Here is an 18,873-nt window from a genome sequence, read left to right on the forward strand (position 1 = left end):
CTGAAGAACAGTGCTGTTTAGGGATTTGTTTGTTGCCTTTATTGGATCAGATGGCCAACACTGAGCTTATTATAAAAAGGTACTCACTATTTTTCCGGTCTATAACAAAAGGCTGCTGTGAAGCAAAAACAACTAGAGAAGCAGTTCTAGGAGAATGCATCTATGCCACTGTATGAAACAGAGCCAAAGGCAACGCCATAAAGTAATAGACTATCCAGGCAAATAAACACGTATGAACAGTAAAGCACAAACCCCACGTTTAGTTTCACTAAGTCACGAAGCATATTCAGAAAACTGCCTGAGAGCTTCTTTAAAGTGAATTTTAGAGCAGAAGTAACCACCATCTGCTCATTTACAATACCTCAGCTAATACTCTGTTGGATTACAGTTTTCCAGCTAAACCAAGATATTTGCTCTCTTACTTTCTAATCATGAAGCTTGTTGCGCACTGGTTATTTAATGTTTAAAATAAAATTCAAAGCGCTAGTGACTATTCTGTAATAATGTTTCCTGTTGTATTCCCTTAGTCCCAGCACTTATTTCCCTTAAATCCAATTTAAACATTGCTTGCCTGAAAATCTCATTAGTTCAATGTAGATGTGAATCCAATAGGTAATTCATATTAACACAATATTAAGGTTATAACTTAAGCTACCAAACCCAAGGAAATTCAGAAAAGACAGCCCATCCGTTACTGAAGTTCTCTATTGCTGTAGGATATTTACAATGTTTACACATCAAAGTATGAGTAAATCACATTATGTGTACAACTTCCCATTTATGCCTGATTTACTCAGACTTTTTCAGTACTGATCTTGATCTGGTGGTATATAGACAGACTTATCACTTATGCAGTGATTTTCTGGATATCCACTGTAGAATGAAAATACTACAACAGTTTATCTCAGAATTTTGGAAATTGATACTAAATAATGTGTATCTCTCCTTCTCCTGGATTTTTCAGGCTAAGGTATAATCTTGCCTAGTTTACCTAGTCTAACTGTAAATGATGTTTCTCTGAAGCTATTCCCAAATCTTACTATTGGGTACTCGGTCTTAAATTTTCTTTTTTCCTTCAAGATGAATTTGATTCTATTCATAATTCCTTCTACTACTATACACATTTCCCCATGCCTATTCTTTGAATTCCTCAGATGCAGGCAGATTGCTATGACTATTATTGGTATTAGCACAGCATCCAAGGACTCCCAACATGAAAGAGGACACTAACTTTCTAGAAGCAATGCAAGCATTAAAAAAAAAAAAGGATAATGATTCTTGTCATTAAGGTACCATGTAAAAATATCTAACAATGTCGGACAATAGTTCTCTTGGAAGCATCCTCTGTATCCTACATCGCTCAGCAAGACACCCTCTATGATACCCTTCACAGGTTCTGCAACATTAACTTTATGTTGCTATACTCAGATATCAAATACTTTTAAATCACATACCAATTTGGGCTGTATTTAGGTAACTTTGATCAGCTAGGGCTTTATCATATTGCATATGTGCAGATTGACAAGCAATAAATTCAGAACCTGCTGCTGGAGCTAAGGGTGTGGTTGGTCAGCTAGAGAAGGAACACGTCCCCCTTGTAGCTTTTGAAAGCAATGAGGATTTAAAACATGCAACACAGACTGGATGCAGGAATATTTCAGCTGTGCCTCTTCCCATCACAGTCTCTCCAAACAAGAAAATCACCTGCACTCCACTAGAAGAGACAGAGACCATACTGCGACTAAAAAAGTATTACATTCGTGTGCTATTGCCTGGTGTTCTTGATCCCAATTGATTAAGTGTTCTCAATTTGTTCTGCCCTCCCATGTGTCTGCTGCTTGTTACAACAAAATAGTAGCTATTTTAACAAGCTTAATGTGAAGATTCAGAGTAAGAGCTGCAATTTTATAAGTGGGTTTTGTCCATTTTTTTCTAAACACTTACATGATTTTCAAACAAAAACATTTTCTCTCAGCCAAGAATTTTCAAGCAAATCTTAGTATTATATTACTGCTGCATTTCAAGCTTTCAAAATACTTTCCTTAAGTAATATGGGATTAAGTAACTTTATTTGCAAACTTTTACTATGAGCAGTTAGCACTTCTATAAACTGAAGGATTACAGGCCAACACTGCAGACAATCAGTGCAGCACGTTATTACAGCTACTCTCCCTGCAGCATTGCTTCAGTTATTACTGTAGAGCAGCAAGAGAACGGAAGGGGAGAAGGAAGCCACTTCTTGAGAACTCCTGAAGTACACCTTTCAGAACTGCTGTTTGGATCTGAAGCCGAGGTTGGTGTGGAACCAGGAAATGGGAAGTTATTTTGATGATTTAAAGATTCAAAATCAATTTGGTTTGGTGACTACGGCAAGCATTTCTCATTGTTTCGCAAAGAATGGGGTGAGAGAGGAGATAAAGAAGCAGTGTGAAGAGAAAAACGGTAAGAAAAAGGCAGGGAAGGAAAACTTTCAGAATTCTTTCATATTATAAACATCAAAAAAGAAGCCAACATATTGTCTAGCAACAAACTACATATGCGCATCAATACTTTTCCATTTTCCAACCCATAAGAGTATCTGAGCTTGAACCAATCACAAATATAAGTGGCATGGTACATGTATAAACCCAGCTCACCCTCCTCTCTCTGGAGACGTTCCAGTACTTTCAGGGCTGCAGTGTAACCACATTTTTGAACATGCTTACTCAAGACTGCAAAAATAAAACAGCTTTATGGCCATAATGTGGACTTGATATATTGGTATCCCTAAAAATGATTACTCTTCAATATAGTAAGGCTCGCTGCCACTTTATCAACCAATATTTTCCTCCACTTCTGAAGATGAAAATGCAAACAATTCATAAAGTAATTTTTTTACTCTTAAATTCAGGCTCTCTGGTCTTCCACAGTAAAAGAAACTTTGTCTTTTGTTGCAACTGGTCAGTCCTCATCAGTCATTTACCATTTTGTCGCAAATTACAAAAAGATTTTGCTTTCATGGGACAGCTCCTCCCTGAGGAGACCAACTTTTTTGCTTACACTTCCATGCTACCACCTCAAGAAAAACACCACCTTATAAAGGGGCAGCAATTGAAAATGAAAAGAATATCTCCCCAAAAACCTTTGTGTTGTTTTTTTTAATTTGGTAAAAACTGGAAGGTAGAATTGTAAAATCAACAGCTTTTCCAGAGAATATCTCCATTGCAAAATAAAAATATAGCCAAATTTTTGAACAACGCAATCAGCAAGGGAGTATCATTCTTCAAGGGTGCAACATAAAGCTTTTCGTGTCCAGATATACAAAGTGTATACAGTTTTATAAATATATTAAGCAGATCCAGATCTGGTGGTTTTCCTCTGTCCAAGAAACAGGCAAAACGTATCAGAATCAGTGGGGACCAGGAAAACACTTAGGACAGTACAGAGTACAAATGAAAGTGTCAAAGTGCAAGATCAACATAACAGACGTAAGGGCAGTGAACTGCTACTAAAAGTCAACGCAACCTACTCCCCAAAATTATTAATACACCGCGCAAGTGGGACACTGAAATTTTTTTTGAAAAAGCGAAAGGAAGATGTGAGACAGAGAAGCTCAGAAAAAAATGTAGATATGAGCATGACAAAGCTGTTTGTCCCAATTTCAGGAGTGTTATGTGGTGCTTAGAGGAACACATATGCAACACTATTAGATTTTACAAGTCAATCAAAATATTCCTGTTTAAGTTTCCATCTTTGATGTAGACATCCAATGAAAGGCAGAAAAAAGAACAGGTACATCAATGACATCGCTTCCTTCTTTGTGACAAAACCTTATACAATATTCTGTGTTTCAAAGCTGTAAACAGCCCCGGACCAGATGCAAGAGGCTGCACTAAAGAGGCTGAAAGAGGAAATTATACAGATATCAGTATGTCATATTTCACGAAGACAGTGTTAAAGTTGTTTTCCTATGGCAAAAGCAATATCTGTATTACACATTTTGGAAAAAGATAAATAGTCTTATTTTTAGCATCCATCAATCTCAAAGATAAAAATTAAGTAACTTATTTTCATTAGAAGCACTATATTTTTATAATGGAATAACTTCAATGTATTATGTAAAACCACTGTAAGCAGTCTGGAGGATTTCAGTGGTGTGATTTCTCATGGCAACCTTCAAAATATTTCTTGTATCAGAAAAAATCTAATAGATACATTTAATGACAGAAAACAGACAACAAGGCACTACACTGTGAGCATGCCGTTCAATCTACTCAGCCACATTTCACTACCATCCTGAACCACGCCACATATTTTAGACAGGATAAGCATTCGCCCCTCAACATTTGCATCAGATGTGATGCGGTGTGCAGAAGTATCCCACTTAGGAGAGTTTTCATGGGAGAAAAATGAACCAGCTTGGTAGTGCTGGAATGAGCCAGACCTTCAGAACAACCTTGCATTGCAAGCCTCTGCTTGCAATTATATCACATAGGAGTATGATACGTACCTTGATGATCCATGAGTCTGCATGGCAGAGGAATATAGTGTCCTGTTAATGTGCTGACCCACATCAGATGGTGAGTGTAGGCAGGTATATGTGATCAACAATGCATCAGTACTACTTATGAAGTCCATCTGTCCAAATAGAGTAATTTCAGGGAAATTTCCATATTTTACAGCCCTTCTAATCAGCAAAACAGTCACTGCTTTGCAAATATCCATGGCCATGAGTCCAATGCCAAACTGATTGCCAACGTATCTTTAGTATGCTCGCCAGTTTCCATGAAGTGAAAGCAACAGATTCTAAAACATTATTGTCTGTCTCATCTGGATGTTGTATAATCTAAGTCATAAATCAAGGCCTTTATACAGCTGTATAAATGAGGATTTCTCCTTGTGATGTTTCTGAGTCTATGGCTTGTTATCCTATATAACCTTTGCAGAACCATCACAACATTTTCATTTTGTGGGCCTAGTCCAGAAGTAGCAGGCTATGAAAATGGATAATCAGCCTGACCCATTCCATTTCTCCACATGGTACCATTCTGTTGATGTTATTTTGGTGGGTTTATGTCCATAGCTGTAGAATTCTGCCTCCATCATCTCTCAGCCAACACACTAATTTTGCAATAGCCACCTTCAACTTACGATAGTAATTCTTGGCAGAAATCACTTCAATGAATTTTCACTATCCCACTTTTTAACTCCACTAACAGCCTTTGCTATCTGCTTTTAACCCTGAATAAAAGGCAGGAAATTATACAGAGAAGACATCAGTTGTTAATTAAGCTGACAATTTTGGTCATGAAAGGTGTCAAAGAAGGATACGGAATCGAGAAGCTTGTGCTAAAATACTCAGTGCTCCACATCTATTAGGGATGAAGATGGTCTGCTCCTTAGCAACTGTTCCTTGCTTAAGAGTTGAAAACCACGGTTAGAAAATTGGCACCTATTATATCACAATATGTTAGGAAAAGAAGAGCCCTTGAAGCTCACAAAGGAAACTAACCATTAGAGCCTGGAATAAGCAATCCCTCTGACAGACTTATAACACGGCTGCTGATGAATTTGTGTCTGCATTGCTTTTATTAGTAGTGACTAGCTACGAGTGCCAGTGATTAGAGCTGGCTGTGCTCACTCCAAATGGGGAAGGTTTGAGTCAGAGTCAATTCAATTCGCACCTTTATTTGTCTGTCTAGCAAACAAGATTTATTTGCATCAGGTTCAAACCTGAGAACAGGCTACTTTTACTAATGGAAATGTGCGAAGAGAATTTTGAACTCAAGTACAGCCTGGTGTCTGGGTCTAGCTGAAAATGTAAGGAGGTAAAATTTCTAAAGGTAAAATACTGTTACAAGATTGTCAAAACTCAAATGAACAATCAAGAGATGCAGCAGCTAGCGGACATGAAACATACTACATGGCACTAAACAATATTCAAAACAGAAAAATATAAACTCGTATGAATCTGTATTTTTTTATTGCTTGTATTTACAGACATCAGAACAATCTTACCAAATCAAGAAAGTTAACAAGAAAGTTAATTTCATGGTGATGGAGGCTCATATTCCTTTAATGACATGACAAGCAACTCCATAACTTAAATAAACACTTTTCTTTGATTATCAGTGATCAAAATACCAAGACTAACATGACTGATCTGGTCCTGTTTGACAGGAGGGAAAAAAAAAGAAATAATTAAGAGCCACCTTTCATGGGCTTCCACAGTTTCTGCCTGCGTGGTGTACATCGCATATACACAAAATCCAAGCGGATGATGACTCTGGGACATTCCAAATACCATTAATTAGGAGATAACAGCATTTGTCCCAAGAGATATACAGTGGGCTAACAATCCTAGAGAACACATTAATTTTTTTCCCTGGAATACGTATCTTTGCTGCAGTCCAAGTCTGCCCTCTGCAACATTTTTACTGCAAAAGCCAGGCAAACACATTTCTGTTTGTGTTCAAAACAGGCTACCATCAGCCTACCACACCCCTTTCATTTGCCGCAACAGGTCTCCGGTTTCGCTAGAACAGAAACAGTATTAATAACACGATCAGAGATTGGCAAAGACTCACCATGCTACAGTTACTATTTGCTGAAATGCACTTCTTGTCATCACACCACTGGCACCCGTTCGTATTGGCAGTACAGCTCGCACAGTCCGCGTAGCGGTAACATCTGTCATCTGCAGCAGCTGTAATATAAATGAAAGTCAAAAAGAAACCGCACAGAAGAATACCACGTCGTAAACACTGAGCATTTTCTGTCACACCCTTCATTTGAACTTGAGCCATTCATAAAGGTTTAAGTTATTGTAGGAAATTAATTCTATTCAGTTAACACAACTTACTCCATTCCTTTAGTATCTGAAGGTTCGTAAGTCTCATATCAACTAGAGGAATATTCATTGATCCACTCAATACAAACTCTCTCGGCATAGTGCATAAGTTAAGAGCATCAGAAAGTTTTTTAAAATATTCTTCTTCAAAACAGAAAAAAATACTTTCTTCTGATGCAGGTTTCTGATAAAAAGATTGCTATGCAAGAAGGCAACAGTAAAAGTAGTAAAAAAAATCTAAAACAGGTATTAGCAAAACATGGACATTTTAAGTCTTTATAAACTAATTTATAAACCTAATATTGACTGGTAGGATATAATTCTGCCTTTGCCCTACAAAAAAAATTTGAGGAATTAAATCCTTAATACAAGCCTTCAGCTTGGACTAAAATTTATGTTACTTAAAACAAATAGGACACAAATGATTACTTATGTTTCAACTAGGCAAAAATATGAAGAATCACCATGACCCAAAATAATGAGCATTCCTACCATCTACACAGTGATTACCGTGCTTAACTCCTGTGTGGTTTGGCTTCTTCAGTCTTGGGATTGTGCAACTTCAAGACATTCTCGTGCCGGAAGACTCGATAGCAAAGAACTGATCTTTTGAAAACCCACTAAAATTCCTGCTTATCCTTTAACACCCGTTATCGGCAGCTTCTCAGATGATACTCTCAACCAACTGACAATTTAGCCGAGTGGTGAGAAAGAGTATAGGAAAAAGAGGTTTGGGGCAGAATATTACCACCTGAAAGTGACTAGAGAGCAGTGAAGCAGCGCTGTCCACACTGCGTCCTCAGAACTGGAGTTCTACACACCTCATCTCTTGCATGTTTAGTTGCTGTTTATTCTTACTGCAGCAGCTGAACTGCTCTAACATTCTTATTTTCTTTCAGCCTGTCTGTGCTTTATTTTGTTTGTTTTAAAGACCTGTTGATATGATCAGCTTTTTATAAGACCCACTTTCATCTGTATTACTTTTAAATTTAGTGTCTCAAGATTTTTCTTTTTCTAAAGAGCTGGAACTTCCTAGACTCCAGATCTCTAAATGTTATAAAACCACACAAAAGCAGAACTTCAGAAAGCTTCACCTGGAGAACCTTTTTGTTATATAATGCAGCTTATTCCAAGTTTGCCATTTTATAGCCAGTTCAAAAAAATAAAAGCTAACAGAAAAGTAAACTGTCTTGAGGCATTGATTAACAGCAGAGATAACAATTTTTTGTAACACATATTAGAAGCAGACTGGCAGTTGAATTGCACAGCAGTGTGTACACGTAGCACGCCGCCAGTGTTTGGTTAGCAATTTTATACTGTGCTGAAAGGAAAGGGGCTCGGAAAAAATAGCAGGTGTATGTAGCAGGGATGCATATTCTGTTCATATGAAGTATAAGAACAACACTTTCATGAGCAATTTGTGACAAGCCAAAATACTTGGGAATAAGGTGCCAGTTATTCATAATGCTAAATTGCTTTTTCAAGCAATACAGCTATCACAATGCCGCACAGAATTCACATGACAAGCTTAAAGCCATTTTGACATACTGCAGCAAAGGGCTTGTTTGCCTGAAGTTTGTTTCCAGCTGTGACTGTGCTATATTATTCTGTACAAATGCTCCTGTCTGATAGGTAATCTACTTGAAGCAGCAGTGCTTTTCCTCTTCCTTACTGGTACATACAGATGTGAGAGTGCCATATGCCTGCAATGCCAGATATCGCTTGCAGTGCCCATCTGCCCTCTGACTGCTGTGATGTTTTCTTGGGAACAGAAAATTATGAAGGCTTTTATAGATAGATATAGATATGCATATTTATGTATGTGTGTGTGTCCCAAAATAGAACAAGGTGGAGAAAGAGGAGAAATAACTCACTTACGATATTTAAAGCTCACTTTTATAAATGCTTCAAACACAATCCAAACGCAAAGCCATTTTTATGCTTTAGCTCCCCAATGAAGTAAATTCTTCTCTTTCAATCCTCTTATGTTTTGCATCCCCAGCACCTAAAACCTACGCTTTTTTGCAACTACTTCCCTGCATTTAAAATAAAAAGAAGAAAATTCCAGAACTGACTGATTTTAAAAATTAAACCATAAATCTCTTACCTTGGGTATTCTCAGAATCTTAGAGATGTTAACAGTCTAATCACTAGTTCCACTTGGTTGGGGTTTTGGGAAGCATTTGGGTTTCCCTCCCTCCATCTCCTACATCACATTGCGATTCTGACTTTGTAAGACTAGAATTCACTTACCTGCTTTCTTGGGACATTTTGCTCTAAGGATGTTATTAGCATGCCCAGATTCCCAGGATTCACAATGTTTCTTGTTCCACAGACACCTTATCCCTGGACGAGCATTTTTACACAGCTCTTCATCTCTGAACGCTTCACAGTTTGGAGGCTTGTACACAAGAATGTCATTCAAAAGAACACTTGAAAAACCCCCAAATATATACATGGACCTATTAAGAACAAACAAGTAAATATAACTGGTTTTGTAGCTATAGACACATTTTCTTAATTTCTTATCTCTCTTGATATACAATAAACATATAACATATTATTATAAAAAACATTCTTCACCTCTTTCTAATAAAGACTCTGTCAGTGGTTCCGTTACACAGAGTAGTAAGTTTTCAACGTATCTCTCTATGGAAATTTAGACTAACAAGAAAAATTGCTCTTAGTGCTCTCTGCTGAATGTATTACTGAGTGACACATAGCAATTATCTGGAAAGAAGAAAGAGCAGCTATGGAGGAAACTACTCATTTTTGGAGTTAGATAATGAGAACAGTGTGAAATATTGGGCTGCAGGAAATGAGAACACTGTTCTTCATGAAGGTTTCAAAGACATACAGTAATAATTGTCAGATAGATATTTCTTTTTGGTACCGTTTCTGGTGCAGTAGTTGCTGACATCAGAACCACGAGCTACACTTGAGATCTTACCCTTCTCTTAAAATTAACAGATAAAAGATAATAATAAAGAACCTGTGTATCTGTTGTACCATATACTCTTAAAACAGAATGAATCATACAGCTACTAATAGAAGAACTCTTTGGACAGTATCTCATATTACACTTTTTCGGTACATAAAACCCTACTAAAAATACCACTAAGTTCAAGAAAAAAAAAATAGGCATTCTCTTCTTAAATCTAATGCATCGAAAGTGACAGTTCTTGAAGTATCAGACATATCTTAGACATCATAACACAACAGAAATCAGACTGAAAAACTACCAGCTGCTGAATTCATTAATTCCAAGCAATTTTCTCTTAATGAAGTAATCTCTTTGATTAACTTCAAGTCCTCCGTACAGTTACAACTTAGTGCTATTTTCATTAAAATCAATCAGTCAGTCTTGCAGCATTATTTATCGCCTTCATTATTTCTCACCTGTGCAATATTCCTACATAGAGGATTTGTAAGTTGCCCACATATACTTAAATACTGAGTTTATTAGCACGACGAACAACATAAAAGAGATTTTCAGTAGCACAACGATCCATAGTACTTCAACTGTCAGAAATTAGGCTACTTAGCAACAACAAAACAGCGAAACCAACACAAACCAAAACTGATTACAGTTTTGTACAGTTTATCCCCTGAAAAGAAGACTTTTGTCCTGAAGTTTTATCTTTGGAGGTTGGCGTTGAGGGAGCAGAGAGTTCAGCCCCCAAATCCAGAAAATTCCAGATCCACTCTATCTCCTTTTCCAGATGAGAAAGCTCTACTGAGCTCCTCTACTCAACAAATGGCATGAAAGTACACTACATTTTCCAGGGGATAAGCACTATACTTGATACAGTCTAGATATTGGCAGGCTTTTTTTCCTGCAAGTGGTTAATGATGAGAACTGTATCAAAATCCTGCTTTTCCCAAGCAAGTTTTAGTTACATTTTTGGTTCTACGATTGTAGAACTGGAATTATGGTATGCTGCAAAGAGAAAAAGATTTCTCCTGTCACATTTAAGTGTGGATTGTAGCTGGCACCGAATTTGAAATTCACTGTAGTTCACAATACTGAGGAAACACCTCAGCAGACTAGAAGGTTCGTATAAAATACCTTTGAACAAATTCCAGAGCACGTCATATTGATGATTAGTTGTACTGATTACCTAGGACAAGTAAAGCCCCTGTTGAGCACTACATTTCACATTAATAAATCACATCAGTTGTATGCCATTGAACCATACTTCACAAAGGTACAGTTCTTTCATTCAGAAAAACAGCCAGGAAAATTTAAAAGACACTTCATTTACCCATTACTGACAACAGCAGTGTGACCAAATCTGTTGACATCTCTGTGCAGATTGGGTTTTGGCAGAATCTTCCATTCATCACAAGCTGAAAGACAGAACAAAAACATGTGAAAACATTTATAAACTAATTTGAAAAGTCTTCAGCAAAAAAATATGCAAAATGGATTTTATCAGACACTTTTTTGGATTTTAAGTACCAACTAACATTATTACCTATACACTCTCCTCTCCCAGAGGGATCACTGCAGGTAACTCCTGCTGTCTCCACTGCAAACCCAGACCATCTATACCTCATGATTTTCAAATGTTCTTAACATGCTTTCATCACCTACTGGTCTCACAACCACTGAAAAAATTTGACTGATGTATTTAAAACCATTCTTAGTATTAGTTCCTAAGGTTTTTTAGTTGTTCTGCAAAACCAGCAATATTTGACAGACCTTGTTGTTGTCCCTAGGTGAAAGCTAGGCTGTTTTTTTTCTACTTCTAATAATCCACTTTTTTCTACTGTTTAAATATGTTATTCATTCAGACTTCTTAGGGTCCTTCTGGAGTCTCTTTGCATATATACGCATTTAGCAACACATATCACAGATCAGTGTTATACACACTGTCTTTAAACAAACTCCATTAATGCCATTTTGCAACTTCTGATCCTACTTGTCATTTCTTTTTAAGTAGGCTTTGGATTTTCAGGTAGATCCCCCTTTTAGATGCATCACTGATGGATTTTCTGGAGGAAGGATTAATATGCATCATGATTCTTTAACGCTTTTAGAAATTGTAGGATTTGAGCATGCTGCAGTCACTAGTTCTCAGAAGCTATATTTGCACTGCGCAAGAATAACTCAACCAGTATTGCTTTTAGATGTATCTGTTGAGTAGGTGCTCCAAGAACCTGCCAACGACACTCATCTATCATGGCATTTATCAAGGCCAGAGGACACTCACAGAAGTGTCCCCATACTATTCAGTTCTCTGCCTTCACAGCCCATGCCAATACCCACAACAACCACCACTGCCACCACTGTCATCAAGCGATTGGTAACGTTGCCCTAACATTACTTTCAGACTAGCCAAAGGATTTCAGTTCATGTGTATTTTATGGAACATCTGTAACAGTGAACTAACTTGTTTTAAGTGCTTTAAGATAAATTAGCACTCCTCCAGCTGTGCAACCTATCTCATTATCATCTGACTTTTGGTGTCTTGATTTAAGTACGCTACTAATTACTTTCCTTTCACCAAGTATTTGAGGTGAATGTTGTATCAGTATCTTCACATAAAATTAACTATTCAAGCATATTTCTTTTACTACTGCTGTAGGAGCATTTACAAATGTGGTTTTCACGTGGTTTCATTTTTCATCCTGACTGGGATTTTAGTTCTTCAGAACAATCCATCCTTCCTTCATTATTTCCTGCTTGTGCTTTACTGACTTTACATATTCAAATATCCTAGTAATAGAAATAGGAAGCACCTAGAGATTGAAACTTCAAGGAAATCCCTTTAAAATGGAGCAAAGAAAGTACTTTTCTATAGAGCAGGCAAAGCATTTCTAAAATGTGTCATCATAACAGGTTTTGGAGCAAGGTAGTATAACTTTCAGCAAAACTTTTGTATCAGACAGAAGGTTACAGTTTTCTCATTTAAAAAGAAAAATCTGCTCCACACACAAAGACAAGGATTAAATCCAGTTGAAAAGGAGTTGAAGGGAGAGACATCTCTCCAATTCAAATAATCAGGTGGCTTTATATTTATATATGCACACACACATACACATATTTAGGTCTTCAATAATCATATTGTCCTTTCAGGTCTCCTTAAGGAAAACTTACTTCCATTTTGCTTTAACACAGCTTGAAACTAGAATAACAAAGTTGACATTTTCCTCTTAAACCAATGGCAAAGCTATCAAACTTGACACTATACCAAAAAAAAATAAAACACCACACATAAACCCCTATTTGCTCAGCTCACTTTCCATAATACGCAGAAGTGGGTAGAGCACATGCCTGTAGAAGCTGCAGTCAGAGTTAGCAGCAGAGCAGGAGTGCGCTATGGAGATCAACAGTGAGAAAAGATCACTGGCATACAGCAAGACTGGGGTGGGAACACGTCTGAAAACCTAACTGTTTCTAGGGTCTTAATGCAATTAGCACGCAGGTTGGTTTTTGCCTACTATTGCAGTATTCATTTACCTGTAAGGTTTCAATGACAGCCACGGGTAAATAAAAGTATACTTAATTTAAATATTTGGAAAAATTTGAGTTATGCATGTGATGAATGAAGTAATATCACCACCAGACCATGTATTTCATAGAAGCCTGCTTAAGTTTAAAAATTAAAAAAAATAAGAAACCCAAAACACGTCTCCTCCCTCCCTGACCAGCTTAAAACAACAAAAATGGATATTAGGAAATCCAAGAGGGGCAAATTTTCCTCCTATCATATGGAGCCTACGTCATTCATTCCAACTGCTTTTTGCGAGCGTCAGAACAGTTCATCTCTACTAGTGCTCTGTTCTGGCACTTCTAATGCAGAAAATTATTCACAGCAGCACCTTGTCCCGCGAGCACCCTGTTAGCTCAGCATGCTGAAACAGCTCGGTGGAAGGTCACACAAGGGTGGACTCAGCACAGGAGAGGAGGCAGGACAGCATGGCTACGGGCGAAACTGTAGTAATACAGCACTAGATTGACGTAGGCTTCCAGAGAATCATGCCTGAGCCCATAAAGAGAGTCAGAGTGAGACCACAGCTGTGAGAGATAAATCAACTGCATCTTGTTAAAAATTGGAAATAGAAACTAAAAGCACATTATTACCAAAGTAACACAGAGGGTCCAAACAGCAATAACTTCAACATCAGATGGTGGAGTCAGGGAATTTAGTTGTTATAGGACCAATGAATCCCCAAAATCTTGCCTCTTTTTCAAATTCTCCCTTCTGTCATTATCATTGTTAAGATAATACCATAATTTTATGATAATATAATTAATACACTTCATCTTTCACAATGGGATTTTTATTCTCTCTGCTTACACAGAATTTTGAAAATATATACATGTCAGAGAGATGTTGTTCCTGAAACAGTTTCAACAGAATAGATCCCAGAATTAGGGCACCAATTAATTACTTATGATCACGAGTTTCAGATTAAAGTAGGAGTAGTATTAAATATAAAAGCTGTGTATTCCCCCTATCCTGGTACAACACTGGCATTAAATGCTTCCCTGGTGTTTGAATTATGTAAGAAATTCAGACTAAGAACAATAGTATTAATTGCAAATAAGTGATAAAAAATCGTGGCTCCAATTTCTATTTCAAGAAAATACTTATATTTTAAAAGCTATAGAAAGTAAGCATTTTAACACCACAACCTGCCAATAAACTCTTGCTGTTACTCTTCGCGTTCTTGCTGCTCTAAGTCAATGCACATTAACGGAAAGAGCGTGTTTGAGCTCATATGCCTTTGACGGTGAAGGAAACTATTTTTAAAGACCCACAATTTTCATCTGATCTTGAAAGTGCTGCACATTAGTTTTCGTATTTTTTACAAACACATACACAAATATATAGTGTTTCTTGTACTCAGAAATTTATTTGTGGAATTTAACGCCAAAGGAAAATCATAAAACCATAATAAAGGCCAGTTTTGAGATAAGAAACCCCTGAGGGCTGGAGATATAATAATTCCTTTCTTGCTGATGGTATTTGTCAAACTGGCAGGTCTTTTCAACAGAGTACAAGAAAAAAGGGGGAGGGAAGCACGTTACAAATAGCCTTCCCTCTTTTCTCCTTCCAGCCTTCTCAATGAGTACTGAACACTAAACAGAGCATTGTGCAAGAATAATATTTCTGCTTCATTTTAAAATCCTCATCTGAATTTCTCTGTAGATTGGTCAGCACAAAATACAGACAGTTAACCAACCAATTTTGGGTGCCTTTTGGTAAAGAATCAAATAGAATTCAACCCTCCCTGTCACCTTCAAATTTCTTGTGAACATTCTGAAGTATCCAAATTTCCAGACTTGCACCAAGAAGAAAGAGACAAACAGTAGATGCAGTACGATTTTCAACGTTGTTTACCAATACTCCAGCTTCTGTGCACTGTATTTTTTGTATTAAGTCTAATAAGGATGGTAAGCTTTATGGAGTAAAGGATAAAATACTTTCTTCTGTAAAACATCATGCACTCTTGAGATATTACACAGAAAGTAAGTGGAAGATACGGTATTGGCTGTATTTACCATTGCCTCTGTATGTATTCAGGTATAACATATAGCATGTGGAAGCATATACTGCTTCGAATAGAAACAGTTACTAAACAGACGAAGGACTGAAACTATTCATTCCAAATTGATGAGCAGAATTTTTAGTCACTGAAAAGCACGAAGAGGAATACAGGGACTTTTCTTCTGTAGTAAAGCTGCTTCTACTTGAAGGACAAGGTGTACCACATTATATCATTATAAGTAAAAGATTCATACTCCTCTCTAGTGTAGATTAAATGGCTACCAGATGATAGGAAGTGGCTCTCAGACTGAATTCACCAGCCACACAAGTTACTTATGTGATGGAAACACACAAAATGCACCTGATTTGAGATCATCCAGCTGATGCTGGCAGAGAAAAGCCCCCGTTGAACTTTGAATGGGGTAGCGCACTCCAGGGTCCACAGGCCTCAACACCCCATACTTTGTCCAGGCACCTGTATCCTTCTCATCTGTATCCTACGGGCAACGTTACATTACTGGTACCAGAGAGGATGACCGAGTCATTTTACACAGGACTTCTCAATGTTGCAACAGTAAGGAAAATTTCACAGAGCTTGAACACAGAAAACTAGTCTGTCTGCAAGGGACAGATGCACAGAGAAGGAGACCCAGAGAATTTACTGGGGATGATTAAGGCTCCATTGCTGACATCGCTAAAAATAGACCTGGTTACATCAATACAAAAGTATAATAGCCTGTACAGTAGAGTAAGAGGAATATGCTATAGTATGTATTATACTAGCATGATGTATTCGTTCCATACTAGAATATTTCTCAGTAGGATTTTATAGGAAAGTAACAACCACATTGCTAATCAATATGGTCACATCAGTAGAATACTTGGAGTTAGATTTGCTTTAAAATATTTAACTAAGAGCAGATTTATCAAAATGTGACTGAAGGAAAAACAGGGGAAATAGAGCATCCTAGCTTATCCTGATGGTCCTGCAAGTCTTTTTATGAGTGGCTTTTGCTCTTCAGACATTCAGTTGAACATACCATTAAAAACCTGTTGCGGAGTGGAGGGCAGCATAAACTTATCATTCACATTTGGTTTTCAACAATGTATTACTTAAACATTAGGGTAGAACTGGAGCAGAAGCAAGTTAACAGAGTTCCACTGAATTCACATTGAATTAAGTTAAGCAGCTTCAAAAATTATACAAGTTGAGCATCCAACTGTCTCCAGTTCAAATTCTGATTTATGAAAATCTAAGAGAACCGCACATCTACAAGCTGTTTTAAAGGTGATTACTCTCCACTTTCTCAGATTTATTAAATGTATTATGGACATTTCAATTATTTTCAACAACTAAGGCAGCTATGAGAATGACCCTGGAAATCTTGACAACTCACTCTCAAATCTACAACATTTGGTAAAGAGTATAAGAGAACATCAAGGAACTGAAATAACCCCTTTGCAGCAAACACTACAGAAACACACGAAAAACTGTAAGCATTGAACAGAAAAGAAATTTATTTACACCTCATCTTCATTTTCTTCCCCTACCCTGCAATGCCCAATTCTGCACTCAAGACTGAATAGAAGCACCATGCCCACTCCGAACTTGCAAGTGGAACTCTCAGAGTGATACTCTCACTATTTCCTCTAAAGAATGGAAATAGGACAAAAGAAAAAATACAGAATATGACAGAAGTAAAGAATTATTTTATGCAGTTTAATAGCTGTAAGAATAGCAATCCAAGATATAGGAGAAACAGGTTCGTTTCCTACCCATTAGGATTTAAACCTACAGCTTTCATCTCTGTGGAAAGTGCCCTAACTGTTCAAGCTAGGTCAGCTCTTCACTGTTCCCAGTTAAAGCTGTTCTGAAAAAAAACAAAACCAACCAAAATAAAAACACCACAAAAAACTCCAAACCTTAATACGATTAGAAATAGGGAGAATAAGTTGTTAGGAGAGACTCTAAAAAGGGCAACCAGTGTTCCATACTTTACTTCCAGGGTCACATTTGTATTTCTGCCCACTGACTTACTGTATCTGGAGCTACGCTTTAAGAAAAGGTACGTGAAACTACCTAATCTTTACATTATCAAACAATTTCTCAATTACAAAGTATTTAAATAGATCTGAAATGCCAATGTATTGATTCTGCTGAGTCGCCCTCTGTAACACCCGCAGCACAGCCTTACGTACTGTGTAGAATCCAATATCAGATCCGGCTTGTATGGTCTCTTTATACCTTTCCCATAGCTACTCAGTGTTTTGCTCTGATGAACGAAGAAATATTGGTTCACAAAGTGGGGACGCACATGATACTTCTGTCTGGTTCTCTTTTGTGACTCTGGACAACTAAACCCCTTGAACAACTAACCACCACAGGTTAGCTGAAGGTTAGAAGGCAGGTACAAACAAAAAACTTATTTTACAATTCATTCCATGCTGCATAAATATTTTCCTTTATACAGATAATAAAAATCTCCTTACTGTCAGGAAAACATAAAGGCAAGTATGTTAGAAACAGAACGAACTGAATTTGAACTATACATCTAACACCTACGAAAGTGTCTATATCCATCACTCCCTAAGCAATATGGGAGAAAAACCCTTTACTGTTAAGTGGAGCAATTAGTACGTTAAATTATTGTGGTTTTGCTCTTCTAATAGGATGGCAATCCAGAAGTAATTTCTACTACAGACTGCACCAAAACTACATTTATGACTTAAGTGCTCAGGAATGCATAAAACTCAATCTATCACAGCCGCTGCTTTGCATTTTCTTTGTGACAGCACATTGATAATCCATTGGTAACGCTGAAGGTGGGAGAATTGTAAAAAATGAATTGGGGGGTGAGAATCTTTACAGGCATTTAAACTTACTCATTTTATTGTTGACAGACTAGAGTTGAAGCAACTTATTATACAAGCAAACAATTTATGGATAAAAATTCATTTTATTACAAAAGCAATGTTTGATTACAAGTGAAACTGAAGTTTATTTCATGACACAATCTTGAATTTTTTTTTCAAATGGGAGAAAGTTTTTAAGCTCTGTTATAATACCCTAGAAGAAACTTAATACATCTCATGCAACATTATCTTTCATAAGCAATTGAATTTGCATATTATTTAACACATAATAAATTGAAATCCAGAGAATAACATGACTTACAAAAGAAACACTGAATTCTGTGTTATCTTCTATGTCTGGGTTATTGTGCTTTTCCCATAGATCCAGACAATGCTGAAGTGCAACTACCACTAGGAGAGAGCATGGAAGCAGCTGCTTCGTTCCAACGATTTCTGGCTTTGGCTTTTATAGATGCTCCCTGTCAGTCACTCTGTACAACTCTAGAGTAAGCAGGTAGTGTAGCAATTGGCATATGTGAAACAAAAGGACAGAGACTGAATTCTTTGCACACTGAAACTACAGGAACTGCTTTAGGCATACAAAAATATATTTACTAACATTACCATTTGGCCAGAAACTAAAACAAGTATCCTCACTCCTAGAGAAAGCTTTTTCTTCTTCTTCCCTAC

The 18,873-nt window shown here is 37.1% G+C and overlaps 1 protein-coding gene across 1 annotated transcript in view; it reads right to left on the reverse strand.

The window, feature by feature from the left end:
• The window catches only part of ATRNL1 (attractin-like 1), a gene marked incomplete at both ends in the record, with an annotated part of 133,092 nt that overhangs the window by 94,428 nt on the left and 19,791 nt on the right, over positions 1-18,873 (reverse strand). The window contains 3 exons of the mRNA XM_010145769.1: positions 6,567-6,685; positions 9,083-9,291; positions 11,095-11,179. Coding sequence (XP_010144071.1) covers positions 6,567-6,685; positions 9,083-9,291; positions 11,095-11,179 — 413 coding nt within the window. The remainder of the gene's footprint in view (positions 1-6,566; positions 6,686-9,082; positions 9,292-11,094; positions 11,180-18,873) is intronic.

This window comes from Buceros rhinoceros, unplaced genomic scaffold (assembly GCF_000710305.1).
Source record: "Buceros rhinoceros silvestris isolate BGI_N320 unplaced genomic scaffold, ASM71030v1 scaffold12371, whole genome shotgun sequence".
Lineage (NCBI taxonomy): Eukaryota > Metazoa > Chordata > Aves > Bucerotiformes > Bucerotidae > Buceros > Buceros rhinoceros.